General features: G+C 51.5%; 1 protein-coding gene across 1 annotated transcript in view; it reads right to left on the bottom strand.

Annotated features, from left to right (window-relative positions):
* The window catches only part of LOC144676316 (tumor necrosis factor receptor superfamily member 3-like), a 20,218-nt gene that overhangs the window by 1,056 nt on the left and 4,162 nt on the right, over nt 1-15,000 (bottom strand). Inside the window, exons 2-4 of the mRNA XM_078536761.1 lie at nt 3,618-3,720; nt 2,384-2,509; nt 1,331-1,480 (exon numbers count right to left, since the gene is read on the bottom strand). Of these exons, the coding sequence (XP_078392887.1) occupies nt 1,331-1,480; nt 2,384-2,509; nt 3,618-3,720 (379 nt within the window). The remainder of the gene's footprint in view (nt 1-1,330; nt 1,481-2,383; nt 2,510-3,617; nt 3,721-15,000) is intronic.

Genomic DNA, 15,000 nt, shown 5'->3' with positions numbered 1-15,000 from the left:
ACCCGGGAGTGAGTTACAGACTGGAATCGGATCGAGGGGTTCGGGGTGGTTTATATATAGAATAACAGATACCCGGGAGTGAGTTACAGACTGGAATCTAATCGAGGGGTTCGGGGTGGTTTATATATAGAATAACAGATACCCGGGAGTGAGCTACCGACTGGAATCTAATCGAGGGGTTCGGGGTGGTTTATATATAGAATAACAGATACCCGGGAGTGAGTTACAGACTGGAATCTAATCGAGGGGTTCGGGGTGGTTTATATATAGAATAACAGATACCCGGGAGTGAGTTACAGACTGGAATCTAATCGAGGGGTTCGGGGTGGTTTATATATAGAATAACAGATACCCGGGAGTGAGTTACAGACTGGAATCTAATCGAGGGGTTCGGGGTGGTTTATATATAGAATAACAGATACCCGGGAGTGAGTTACAGACTGGAATCGGATCGAGGGGTTCGGGGTGGTTTATATATAGAATAACAGATACCCGGGAGTGAGTTACAGACTGGAATCTAATCGAGGGCTTCGGGTTGGTTTATATATAGAATAACAGATACTCGGGAGTGAGTTACAGACTGGAATCGGATCGAGGGGTTCGGGGTGGTTTATATATAGAATAACAGATACCCGGGAGTGAGTTACAGACTGGAATCTAATCGAGGGGTTCGGGGTGGTTTATATATAGAATAACAGATACCCGGGAGTGAGCTACAGACTGGAATCTAATCGAGGGGTTCGGGGTGGTTTATATATAGAATAACAGATACCCGGGAGTGAGTTACAGACTGGAATCTAATCGAGGGGTTCGGGGTGGTTTATATATAGAATAACAGATACCCGGGAGTGAGCTACCGACTGGAATCTAATCGAGGGGTTCGGGGTGGTTTATATATAGAATAACAGATCCCCGGGAGTGAGGTACAGACTGGAATCGGATCGAGGGGTTCGGGGTGGTTTATATATAGAATAACAGATACCCGGAATGAGTTACAGTCTGGAATCTAATCGTGGGGTTTGGGGGGTTTATATACAGAATAACAGATACCCGGGAGTGAGTTACAGTCTGGAATCTAATCGTGGGATTCGGGGTGGTTTATATGCAGAATAACAGATACCCGGGAGTGAGTTACAGACTGGAATCTAATCGAGGGGTTCGGGGTGGTTTATATACAGAATAACAGATACCCGGGAGTGAGGTACAGACTGGAATCTAATCGAGGGGTTCGGGGTGGTTTATATACAGAATAACAGATACCCGGGAGTGAGTTACAGACTGGAATCGGATCGAGGGGTTCGGGGTGTGCTATGTCCTGAGAGTTTCTCACCTTGCTGTGCCACCTCTTGCCCGGGCGGACACACTGTGTGTGCTTCACACTCCGAGCAGTGCATTCCCTCCACGCAGTGCAGTCCCTGTGCACATTCACACTGGGTTTTTCGCTGACTCGAGCAGTTTAGCCTCACTACCAGGCCCCTCCCTGCAGAAGAGGAACACCGAGACCGAGTGAATTAGTGAGGGGCCTACACTCCCCGATCACTATCCGCACCCCTCACCCCGATACCAGAAACGCCCTGAAATGTAAGCATTTCCATCCTGCCGCGCGGCATCACCCTGCGTTCCCAGCTATTCAACTGGAGGAGGCCATTCAGCCCCTCTCGAGCCTGTTACACAGGAACAGGAGGAGGCCCCATTCAGCCCCTCTCGAGCCTGTTACACAGGAACAGGAGGAGGCCCCATTCAGCCCCTCTTGAGCCTGTTACACAGGAACAGGAGGAGGCCATTCAGCCCCTCTTGAGCCTGTTACACAGGAACAGGAGGAGGCCATTCAGCCCCTCTCGAGCCTGTTACACAGGAACAGGAGGAGGCCATTCAGCCCCTCTTGAGCCTGTTACACAGGAACAGGAGGAGGCCATTCAGCCCCTCTCGAGCCTGTTACACAGGATCAGGAGGAGGCCCCATTCAGCCCCTCTCGAGCCTGTTACACAGGAACAGGAGGAGGCCCCATTCAGCCCCTCTCGAGCCTGTTACACAGGAACAGGAGGAGGCCCCATTCAGCCCCTCTCGAGCCTGTTACACAGGAACAGGAGGAGGCCCCATTCAGCCCCTCTCGAGCCTGTTGCACAGGAACAGGAGGAGGCCCCATTCAGCCCCTCTCGAGCCTGTTGCACAGGAACAGGAGGAGGCCATTCAGCCCCTCTCGAGTCTGTTACACAGGTTCTGAAGGAGGCCATTCAGCCCCTCTCGAGTCTGTTGCGCTCATCACTGGACTCCCTCCAGACACCGATTTCCATTCCCTTTACCCGTCTCAGCCCCTCGCAGACCCCTACCCGTTCTGGACTGGGAAGGGGAGGTGGGAAATCAGGGAAGGGGCAATACATACGGTGGTCACAGGAGGGGCATATCTGACACTCGCGGACGTAATTCCAGAATTCGGTGAACTCCCCCACACGGCAGACGGCGCACAGAGTATCGGACTGTCTGGTACAGCGCCGCAATGCATATTGACCTGCGTAGAGAGAACACACAAACCTGCCATCAGTGAGGGAAGCAAACCAGCCTCGAGACGCTCATCGCTAAACAGGGAAAACACAACTCTCCCCGAGGGCAAACTCTCCCATCACTGCCTCTACCCACCCGTCCCCATCAAACACTCTACACCGTCCCCATCAAACACTCCCAGGACAGGTACAGCACGGGGTTAGATACAGAGTAAAGCTCCCTCTACACCGTCCCCATCAAACACTCCCAGGACAGGTACAGCACGGGGTTAGATACAGAGTAAAGGTCCCTCTACATTGTCCCCATCAAACACTCCCAGGACAGGAACAGCACGGGGTTAGATACAGAATAAAGCTCCCTCTACACTGTCCACAACAAACACTCCCAGGACAGGAACAGCACGGGGTTAGATACGGAGTAAAGCTCCCTCTACACTGTCCCCATCAAACACTCCCAGGACAGGTACAGCACGGGGTTAGATACAAAGTAAAGCTCCCTCTACACCGTCCACAACAAACACTCCCAGGACTGGTACAGCACGGGGTTGGATACAGAGTAAAGCTCCCTCTACACTGTCCCCATCAAACACTCCCAGGACAGGTACAGCACGGGGTTAAATACAGAGTAAAGCTCCCTCTGCACCGTCCCCATCAAACACTCCCAGGACAGGTACAGCACGGGGTTAGATACAGAGTAAAGGTCCCTCTACATTGTCCCCATCAAACACTCCCAGGACAGGAACAGCACGGGGTTAGATACAGAATAAAGCTCCCTCTACACCGTCCACAACAAACACTCCCAGGACTGGTACAGCACGGGGTTGTATACAGAGTAAAGCTACCTCTACACGGTCCCCATCAAACACTCCCAGGACAGGTACAGCACGGGGTTAAATACAGAGTAAAGCTCCCTCTACACGGTCCCCATCAAACACTCCCACGACAGGTACAGCCCGGGGTTAGATACAGAGTAAAGCTCCCTCTACACCGTCCCCATCAAACACTCCCAGGACAGGGACAGCACGGGGTTAGATACAGAGTAAAGCTCCCTCTATGTTGCCGACTAGGCCGCTGTTCCTGGCCTCCACCCCAGATGACCCCAGAGGTGGTTCCTACCTGGAGGACACTTGGAGCAGCAGACATTCAGGTTGCCGTCGTAGTACTCGTTCTCCTGGTCACACCTCCCTCCCAGTGACGCATACGGCTTGGAGCTGGACAACTGCAGCGAGGGCGAGGGGTCAGAGAGGCAAAAAAAGTTCAGGGGTCAGTAACATTCACCGGTCAACAGGACAGTAGCGCTGAGAGATTCCCCCACTCCTTCGACCTCCGGCTACACCACAGCACCGACCACCACATTTCCAGATGTGGGATGTGTGGCCAACAGGAGGCCATTCAGCCCCTCTCGAGCCTGTTACACAGGTACAGGAGGAGGCCCCATTCAGCCCCTCTCGACCCTGTTACACAGGAACAGGAGGAGGCCATTCAGCCCCTCTCGAGCCTGTTACACAGGAACAGGAGGAGACCCCATTCAGCCCCTCTCAGGCCTGTTACACAGGAACAGGAGGAGGCCCATTCAGCCCCTCTCGAGCCTGTTACACAGGAACAGGAGGAGGCCATTCTCTCGCTATTTACCCTGTCCGCACCCCTCAGAGGGTGGGCTCTTGAATGCCTCGATCGGGCCTCCGCTCAGCCTTCACTACTCCAAGGTGATGTGACCCAACCTCTCTCCAATCTATCCTCGTAGGTACAGTTCTTCATCCAGGGAATCAGTCCTGTGAACCCCCCTCTCCAAAGCCTTCACATCCTTCCTGAAGCGCGGTGCCCAGAACTGAACCCAGTACCCAAGATAGGGTCTAACTAGTGTCTTCTACAATTTCAACATGACCTCCTCACTCTTGTGCTCCTGTGAGCAAAGGTCGAAGATACTATAGGTTTTATTAACTGCCCTCCCAATGTACCCTGCCACCATCAGGGACCTCTGTCCGTGTGCACCCATGTCCCCTCGGACCCTGCACCTCCTTCAGAGGCCTCCCCTTTACCTTATACCTTCCCTCCGCATTCGCCCTGCCGGACCGAACCACCTCCCACCTCTAGGCATCGAACCTCACCCTCCGCTCGCCTGTCCAGTCCACCAGCATTGACTCCAATCCTTTCCCCGGGAGCTCCTGACTCTCCTCGACGCACTTGGCAACGTTAAATCTGATGGGATGCTGGAGCAGACCCAGAAGGGCAAAAAATAAAAGGGGTTGGACCAGTACCCTGACCCCCCAGTTGTACTGGTGTTACATTTTAAGGTATACGAGACCAGTTGGGACCAGTACCCTTATTCCCCAGTTTTTATTGGTGTTCCAGGTTAGGGGGATACAAGACCAGTTGGGACCAGTACTCTTAATCCCCTCCTCACTCAACTCAGCGGAGAAGCTTTGTCAGGAATAACCCGAATCTCAACGACACGAGAAAAAGAGCTACATCGCGAGGGGAAGAGAGATCAGGACTGAGCCCCTCACTCTCGATTAGATTCCAGTCTGTAACTCGCTCCCGGGTATCTGTTATTCTATATATAAACCACCCCGAACCCCTCGATTAGATTCCAGTCTGTAACTCACTCCCGGGTATCTGTTATTCTATATATAAACCACCCCGAACCCCTCGATTAGATTCTAGTCTGAAACACACTCCCGGGTATCTGTTATTCTATATATAAACCACCCCGAACCCCTCGATCGGATTCCAGTCTGTAACTCACTCTCGGGTATCTGTTATTCTATATATAAACCACCCCGAACCCCTCGATTAGATTCCAGTCTGTAACTCGCTCCCGGGTTTCTGTTATTCTATATATAAACCACCCCGAACCCCTCGATTAGATTCCAGTCTGTAACTCGCTCCCGGGTTTCTGTTATTCTATATATAAACCACCCCGAACCCCTCGATTGGATTCCAGTCTGTAACTCACTCCCGGGTATCTGTTATTCTGTATATAAACCACCCCGAACCCCTCGATTAGATTCCAGTCTGTAACTCACTCCCGGGTATCTGTTATTCTATATATAAACCACCCCGAACCCCTCGATTAGATTCCCGGCTGTAACTCACTCCCGGGTATCTGTTATTCTATATATAAACCACCCTGAACCCCTCGATTAGATTCCAGTCTGTAACTCACTCCCGGGTATCTGTTATTCTATATATAAACCACCCCGTATCCCTCGATTAGATTCCAGTCTGTAACTCATTCCCGGGTATCTGTTATTCTATATATAAACCACCCCGAACCCCTCGATTAGATTCCAGTCTGTAACTCACTCCCGGGGATCTGTTATTCTATATATAAACCACCCCGAACCCCTCGATTAGATTCCAGTCTGTAACTCACTCCCGGGTATCTGTTATTCTATATATAAACCACCCCGAACCCCTCGATTAGATTCCAGTCTGTAACTCACTCCCGGGTATCTGTTATTCTATATATAAACCACCCCGAACCCCTCGATTAGATTCCAGTCTGTAACTCACTCCCGGGGATCTGTTATTCTATATATAAACCACGCCGAACCCCTCGATTAGATTCCAGCCTGTAACTCACTCCCGGGTATCTGTTATTCTATATATAAACCCCCCGAACCCCTCGATTAGATTCCAGCCTGTAACTCACTCCCGGGTATCTGTTATTCTATATATAAACCACCCCGAACCCCTCGATTAGATTCCAGTCTTTAACTCACTCCCGGGGATGTGTCTGAGGGGAGGACTAATCCGGTCACTCAGTCCAGCTCCGGACAACAGTGACGCATTCGGCCCAGACCCCAGGCTTGTTGTTAATGGGCCGCCCTTGGTAATGAGGTGGGTGTCGACTCAGGTAGGCGTTCGGAGTCATGCAACACTTCGCCTTCCTTCAGCTAGTGAGAGGCGCGGAGTTACTTCCTGGGGTTAATTCGTTCTCAGGCACTGAATGCCACAGGAACGTCGAGGCTCGAACTCGCGGAGGGGAACAGGCGTTTCAGAGAGTCATTCTTCCCCCAGCAGACTCCACTGCATTCACGTGTCGGGTTGCAATGGGGTCAGAGCACCCAGGCTGACCTCAAAAACTCTGCAGACTAGGCCGTGAAGCCTGGCTGTGGTCGCTGTGGGTGATAAGCAGCCAGGTTGCAACGCTCGAGATATTCATCTCCGCACTGACCTACATGCGAATGATAAGTGCAATCAGCGCTCCGTTCCCAGAGGCAAAAAGTGGGTTAGATACAGAGTAAAGCTCCCTCTACACCGTCCCCCCATCAAACACTCCCAGGACAGGTACAGCACGGGGTTAGATACAGAGTAAAGCTCCCTCTACACCGTCCCCCCATCAAACACTCCCAGGACAGGTACAGCACGGGGTTAGATACAGAGTAAAGCTCCCTCTACACCGTCCCCATCAAACACTCCCAGGACAGGTACAGCACGGGGTTAGATACAGAGTAAAGCTCCCTCTACACCGTCCCCATCAAACACTCCCAGGACAGGTACAGCATGGGGTTAGATACAGAGTAAATCTCCCTCTACACTGTCCCCATCAAACATTCCCAGGACAGGCACTGCAAGGGGTTAGATACGGAGTAAATCTCCAATCACACCTACCACATCAAACACTCCAAAGAAAGGTACAGCACGGGGTTAGATACAGAGTAAATCTCGCTCTACACTGTCCCCGTCAAACACTCCCAGGACGGGTACAGCACGGGGTTAGATACAGAGTAAAGCTCCCTCTACACCGTCCCCATCAAACACTCCCAGGACAGGTACAGCACGGGGTTAGATAGAGAGTAAAGCTCCCTCTGCACCGTCCCCATCAAACACTCCACGGACAGGTACAGCACGGGGTTAGATACAGAGTAAAGCTCCCTCTACACCGTCCCCATGAAACACTCCCAGGACAGGTACAGAACGGGGCTGGATACAGAGTAAAGCTCCCTCTACACCATCCCCATCAAACATTCCCAGGACAGGTACAGCACGGGGTTAGATACCGAGTAAAGCTCCCTCTACACCGCCCCATCAAACACTCTCAGGACAGGTACAGCACGGGGTTAGATACATGATAAATCTCCGTCTAAACTGTCCCCATCAAACACTCCCAGGACAGGTACAGCACGTGGTTAGATACAGAGTAAAGTTCCCTCTACACTGTCCCCATCAAACACTCCCAAGACATGTACAGCCAGTGGTGAGATACAGAGTAAAGCTCCCAATACACCGTCCCCATCAAACACTCCGAGGACAGGCACAGCACCGGGTTAGATACAGAGTAAAGCTCCATCTACACCGTTCCCATCAAACACTCCCAGGACAGGAACAGCACGGGGTAAGGAACAGAGTAAAGCTCCCTATACACCGTCCCCATCAAACACTCCCAGGACAGGTAAAGCACGGGGTTAGATACAGAGTAAAGCTCACTTTACACTATCCCCATCAAACACTCCCAGGACAGGAACAGCACGGGGTAAGGAACAGAGTAAAGCTCCATCTACACCGTCCCCATCAAACACTCCCAGGACAGGTACAGCCCGTGGTTAGATACAGAGTAAAGCTCCCTCTACACTGTCCCCATCAAACACACCCAGGACAGGTATAGCACGGGTTTAGATACAGAGTAAAGTTCCCTCTACACGGTCCCCATCAAACACTCCCAAGACGTGTACAACACGGGGTTAGATACAGAGTAAATCTCCTCTACACTCTCACCATCAAACAAACCCAGGAAAGGTACAGCACAGGTTCGATAGAGAGTAAATCTCCCTCTACACCGTCCCCATCAAACACTCCCAGGACAGGTACAGCACGGGGTTAGAAACAGAGTAAACCTCCCTCTACACTGTCCCCATCAAACACTCCCAACACAGGTACAGCACGGGGTTAGATACAGAGTAAAGCTCCCTCTTAATCGACCCATTTAAACACACCCAGGACAGGAACAGCACGGGGTTAGAAAAGGAGTAAAGCTCCCTCTACACTGTTTCCATCAAACACTCCCAGGACAGGAACAGCACGGGGTAAGATACAGAGTAAAGCTCCCTCTACACTGTTTCCATCAAACACTCCCAGGACAGGGACAGCACGGGGATGGATAGAGAGTTATTTACCCTCTACAACGTCTACATTATACAGTCCAGGACAGGAACAGCATGGTGTTAGATACAGAGTAAAGCACCCTCAACACCGTCCCAATGAAACACTCCCAGGAAAGGTACAGGATCGGGTTAGATACAGAGAAAAGCTCCATCTTCACCGTCCCCATCAAACACTCCCAGGACATTTACAGCACGGGGATGGATAGAGAGTAAAGCTCCCTCAACACCGTCCCCATCAAGCACTCCCAGGACAGGTACAGCACGGGGTTAGATACATAGTAAAGCTCCCTCTGCACTGTCCACATGAAACTCTCCCAGGACAGGTACAGAACGGGGTTAGATACAGAGTAAAGCTCCCTCTACACCGTCCCCATCAAACATTCCCAGGACAGGTACAGCACGGGGTTAGATACTGAGTAAATCTCCCTCTACACCGTCCCCATCAAACACTCCCAGGACCGGCACAGCACGGGGTTAGATACAGAGTAAAGCTCTCTCTACACCGTCCCCATCAAACACTCTCAGGACAGGTACAGCACGGGGTTGGATACAGAGTAAAGACCCTCTAAATCGACCCCACCAAACACTCCCAGGATAGGGAGAGCATGGGGTTCGATACAGAGTAAAGATCCCTTTACACCATCCCCATCAAACACTCACAGGACAGGTACATCACAGGGTTAGATACAGAGTAAAGCTCCCTCTACACGGTCCCCATCAAACACTCCCAGGACAGGTACAGCACAGGGTTAGATACAGAGTAAAGCTCCCTCTACACCGTCCCCATCAAACACTCCCAGGACAGGTACAGCACGGGGTTAGAAACAGAGTAAACCTCCCTCTACACTGTCCCCATCAAACACTCCCAACACAGGTACAGCACGGGGTTAGATACAGAGTAAAGCTCCCTCTTAATCGACCCATTTAAACACACCCAGGACAGGAACAGCACGGGGTTAGAAAAGGAGTAAAGCTCCCTCTACACTGTTTCCATCAAACACTCCCAGGACAGGAACAGCACGGGGTAAGATACAGAGTAAAGCTCCCTCTACACTGTTTCCATCAAACACTCCCAGGACAGGGACAGCACGGGGATGGATAGAGAGTTATTTACCCTCTACAACGTCTACATTATACAGTCCAGGACAGGAACAGCATGGTGTTAGATACAGAGTAAAGCACCCTCAACACCGTCCCCATGAAACACTCCCAGGAAAGGTACAGGATCGGGTTAGATACAGAGAAAAGCTCCATCTTCACCGTCCCCATCAAACACTCCCAGGACATTTACAGCACGGGGATGGATAGAGAGTAAAGCTCCCTCAACACCGTCCCCATCAAGCACTCCCAGGACAGGTACAGCACGGGGTTAGATACATAGTAAAGCTCCCTCTGCACTGTCCACATGAAACTCTCCCAGGACAGGTACAGAATGGGGTTAGATACAGAGTAAAGCTCCCTCTACACCGTCCCCATCAAACATTCCCAGGACAGGTACAGCACGGGGTTAGATACCGAGTAAAGCTCCCTCTACACCGTCCCCATCAAACACTCCCAGGACCGGCACAGCACGGGGTTAGATACAGAGTAAAGCTCTCTCTACACCGTCCCCATCAAACACTCTCAGGACAGGTACAGCACGGGGTTGGATACAGAGTAAAGACCCTCTAAATCGACCCCACCAAACACTCCCAGGATAGGGAGAGCATGGGGTTCGATACAGAGTAAAGATCCCTTTACACCATCCCCATCAAACACTCACAGGACAGGTACATCACAGGGTTAGATACAGAGTAAAGCTCCCTCTACACTGTCCCCATTAAACACTCCCAGGACAGGGACAGCACAGGGTTAGATAGAGAGTAAATCTCCCTCTACGCTGTCCCCATCAAATTCTCCCAGGATGTGTACAGCACAGGGTTAGATACAGATTAAAGCTCCCTCTACACCGTCCCCATCAAACACTCCCAGGACAGGGACAGCACGGGGGTAGATACAGAGTAAATCTCCCTCTACACAGTCCACATCAAACACTCCCAGGAAAGGTACAGCCCGTGGTTAGATACAGAGTAATGCTCCATCTACACTGTCCCCGTCAAACACTCCCAGGACAGGTACAGCACGGGGTTAGATATAGAGTAAAGCTCCTTCTACACAGTCCCCATCAAACACACCCAGGACAGATACAGCACGGGGTTAGATATAGAGTAAAGCTCCCTCTACACGGTCCCCATCAAACACTCCCAGGACAGGAACAGCACGGGGTTGGATACAGCGTAAAGTTCCCTCTACACGGTCCCCATCAAACACTCCCAGGACAGGAACAGCACGGGGTTGGATACAGAGAAAAGACTCTCTAAATCGACCCCACCAAACAATCCCAAGACAGGGTCAGCACGGGGGTAGATACAGAGTAAAACTCCCTCTACACCGTCCCCATCAAACAATCCCAGAGCAGGTACAGCACAGGGTTAGATACAGAGTAAATTTCCCTCTACACCGTCGCCATCAAACACTCCCAGGACAGTTACAGCACGGGCTTTGATGCAGAGTAAAGCTCCCTCTAAACTGTCCCCATCAAACACTCCCAGGACAGGTACAGCACGGGGGTAGATACAGAGTAAAACTCCCTCTGCACGGACCCCATCAAACACTCCCAGGACAGGTACAGCACGAGGTTAGATACAGAGTAAAGTTCCCTCTACACCGTTGCCATCAAACACTCCCAGGACAGGTACAGCACGGGTTTGGATACGGAGTGAAGACCCTCTAATTCGACCCCACCAAACACTCCCAGGACAGGGACAGCACGGAGTTAGATACAGAGTAAAGCTCCCTCTACACAGTCCCCATGAAACACTCCCAGGACAGGTACAGCCCGGGGTTATATACAGAGTAAATCTCCAATAACACCGCCCACATCAAACACTCCCAGGACAGGGACAGCACGGGGTTAGATACAGAGTAAAGATCCCAATACACTGTCCTCATCAAACACTCCAAGGACAGGTAAAGCATGGGGTTAGATAAAGACTAAAGGTCCCTCTACACTTTCCCCATCAAACACTCCCAGGACAGGTACAGCACAGGGTTAGATACAGAGTAAAGACCCTCTAATCCCACCCCACCAAACACTCCCAGGACAGGGACAGCACGGGGTTAGATACAGAGTAAAGCTCCCTCTACACAGTCCCCATGAAACACTCCCAGGACAGGTACAGCCCGGGGTTAGATACAGAGTAAATCTCCAATCACAACGCCCACATCAAACACTCCCAGGACAGGTACAGCACGGGGTTAGATACAGAGTAAAGCTCCTTCCACACTGTCCTCATCAAACACTCCCAGGACAGGTACAGCACGGGGTTAGATACAAAGAAATGCTCCCTCCACACCATCCGCATCAAACACTCCCAGGACAGGTACAGCACCGGGTTAGATACAGAGTAAAGACCCTCTAATCCCACCCCACCAAACACTCCCAGGACAGGGACAGCACGGGGTTAGATACAGAGTAAAGCTCCCTCTACACAGTCCCCATGAAACACTCCCAGGACAGGTACAGCACGGGGTTAGATACAGAGTAAAGCTCCCTCTACACCGTCCCCATCAAACACTCCCAGGACAGGTACAGCACGGGGTTAGATACAGAGTAAAGCTCCCTCTACACCGTCCCCATCAAACACTCCCAGGACAGGTACAGCACGGGGTTAGATACAGAGTAAAGCTACCTCTACACCGTCCCCATCAAACACTCCCAGGACAGGTACTGCACGGGGTTAAATACGGAGTAAAGCTCCCTCTACACCGTCCCCATCAAACACTCCCAGGACAGGTACAGCACGGGGTTAGATGCAGAGTAAAGCTCCCTCTACACCGTCCCCATCAAACACTCGCAGGACAGGTATAGCATGGGGCTAGATGCAGAGTAAAGCTCCCTCTACACCGTACCCAACAAACACTCCCAGGACAGGTACAGCACGGGGTTAGACAAAGAGTAAAGCTCATTCTACATGTTCCCCATCAAACACTCCCAGGCCAGGTACTGCATGGGGTTAGATACAGAGTAAAGCTCCCTCTACACAGTCCCCATCAAACACTGCCAAGACAGGTACAGCACGGAGTTAGATACAGACTAAAGCTCCCTCTACACCGTCCGCATCAAACACTCCCAGGACAGGGACAGCATAGGTTTCGATACAGAGTAATTCTCCCTCTACACCGTCCCCATCAAATACTCCCAGGAAAGGTACTGCACGGGGTTAAATACAGAGTAAAGCTCCCTCTACACTGTCACCATCAAACACTCCCAGGACAGGTACAGCACGGGGTTAAATACAGAGTAAAGCTCCCTCTACACCATCCCCATCAAACACTCCCAGGACAGGTACATCATGGGGTTAAATACAGAGTAAAGCTCCCTCTACACCGTCCCCATCAAACACTCCCAAGACAGGTACAGCATGGGGTTAGATACAGAGTAAAGCTCCCTCTACACAGTCCCCATCAAACACTGCCAAGACAGGTACAGCACGGAGTTAGATACAGAGTAAAGCTCCCTCTACACCGTCCGCATCAAACACTCCCAGGACAGGGACAGCATAGGTTTCGATACAGAGTAATTCTCCCTCTACACCGTCCCCATCAAATACTCCCAGGAAAGGTACTGCACGGGGTTAAATACAGAGTAAAGCTCCCTCTACACTGTCACCATCAAACACTCCCAGGACAGGTACAGCACGGGGTTAAATACAGAGTAAAGCTCCCTCTACACCATCCCCATCAAACACTCCCAGGACAGGTACAGCATGGGTTTAAATACAGAGTAAAGCTCCATCTACACCGTCCCCATGATACACTCCCAGGACAGGTAAAGCACAGTGTTAGATAGAGAGTAAAGCTCCTTCTACACCAGCGCCATCAAACACTCCCAGGACAGGTACATCACGGATTTAGATACAGAGTAAAGCTCCCTCTACACCATCCCCATGAAACACTCCCAGGACATGTAAAGCACAGAGTTAGATATAGAGTAAAGCTCCATCTATACTGTCCCCATCAAACACTCCCAAGACAGGTACAGCAAGGTGTGGATACAGAGTAAAGCTCCCTCTACCCCAACCTCATCAAGCACTCCAAGGACATGTAGACCATGGGGTTAAATACTGAGTAAATCCCCCTCTACACCGTCCCCATCAAACAATCCCAGGACAGGTACAACATCGGGTTAGATACAGAGTAAAGCTCCCTCTACACCATCCTCATGAAACACTCCCCGGACAGGTACATCACGGATTTCGATACAGAGTAAAGCTACCTCTAAATCGACCCCATCAAACACTCCCAGGACAGGTACAGCACGGGGTTAGATACAGAGTAAAGCTCCCTCTACACTGTCCCCATCAAACACTCCCAGGACAGGTACAGCACGGGGTTAGATACAGAGTAAAGCTCCCTCTACACTGTCCCCATTAAACACTCCCAGGACAGGTACAGCACGGGGTTAGATACAGAGTAAAGCTCCATCTACACCATCCCCATCAAACACTCCCAGGACAGGTACAGCACGGGGTTAGATACAGAGTAAAGGTCCCTCTACACAAGAACCCCTTGTCTGCCTCGATTGTCAATGTCAACATTGTTGTTTTCAAATGACTCATCAATTCCCTATCTCTGTAACCTCCTCCAGCCCCTACACCCCTCCCTATCTCTGTAACCTCCTCCAGCCCCTACACCCCTCCCTATCTCTGTAACCTCCTCCAGCCCCTACACCCCTCCCTATCTCTGTAACCTCCTCCAGCCCCTACACCCCTCCCTATCTCTGTAACCTCTTCCAGCCCCTACACCCCTCCCTATCTCTGTAGCCCCCTCAAGCCCCTACAACCCTCCCTATCTCTGTTACCTCCTCCAGCCTCTACACCCCTCCCTATCTCTGTAACCTCCTCCAGCCCCTACACCCCTCCCTATCTCTGTAACCTCCTCCAGCCACTACACCCCTCCCTATCTCTGTAACCTCCTCCAGCCCCTACACCCCTCCCTATCTCTGTAACCTCCTCCAGCCCCTACACCCCTCCCTATCTCTGTAACCTCCTCCAGCCCCTACAACCCTCCCTATCTCTGTTACCTCCTCCAGCCCCTACACCCCTCCCTATCTCTGTAACCTCCTCCAGCCCCTACAACCCTCCCTATCTCTGTAACCTCCTCCAGCCCCTACACCCCTCCCTATCTCTGTAACCTCCTCCAGCCCCTACACCCCTCCCTATCTCTGTAACCTCCTCCAGCCCCTACACCCCTCCCTATCTCTGTAACCTCTTCCAGCCCCTACACCCCTCCCTATCTCTGTAGCCCCCTCAAGCCCCTACAACCCTCCCTATCTCTTTAACCTCCTCCAG

Source organism: Cetorhinus maximus, unplaced genomic scaffold (assembly GCF_964194155.1).
Source record: "Cetorhinus maximus unplaced genomic scaffold, sCetMax3.hap1.1 HAP1_SCAFFOLD_1492, whole genome shotgun sequence".
NCBI classification, from domain to species: domain Eukaryota; kingdom Metazoa; phylum Chordata; class Chondrichthyes; order Lamniformes; family Cetorhinidae; genus Cetorhinus; species Cetorhinus maximus.
The sequence above is the reverse complement of the archived record's forward strand: the minus strand, read 5'-3'. Positions and strand labels throughout refer to the sequence as shown.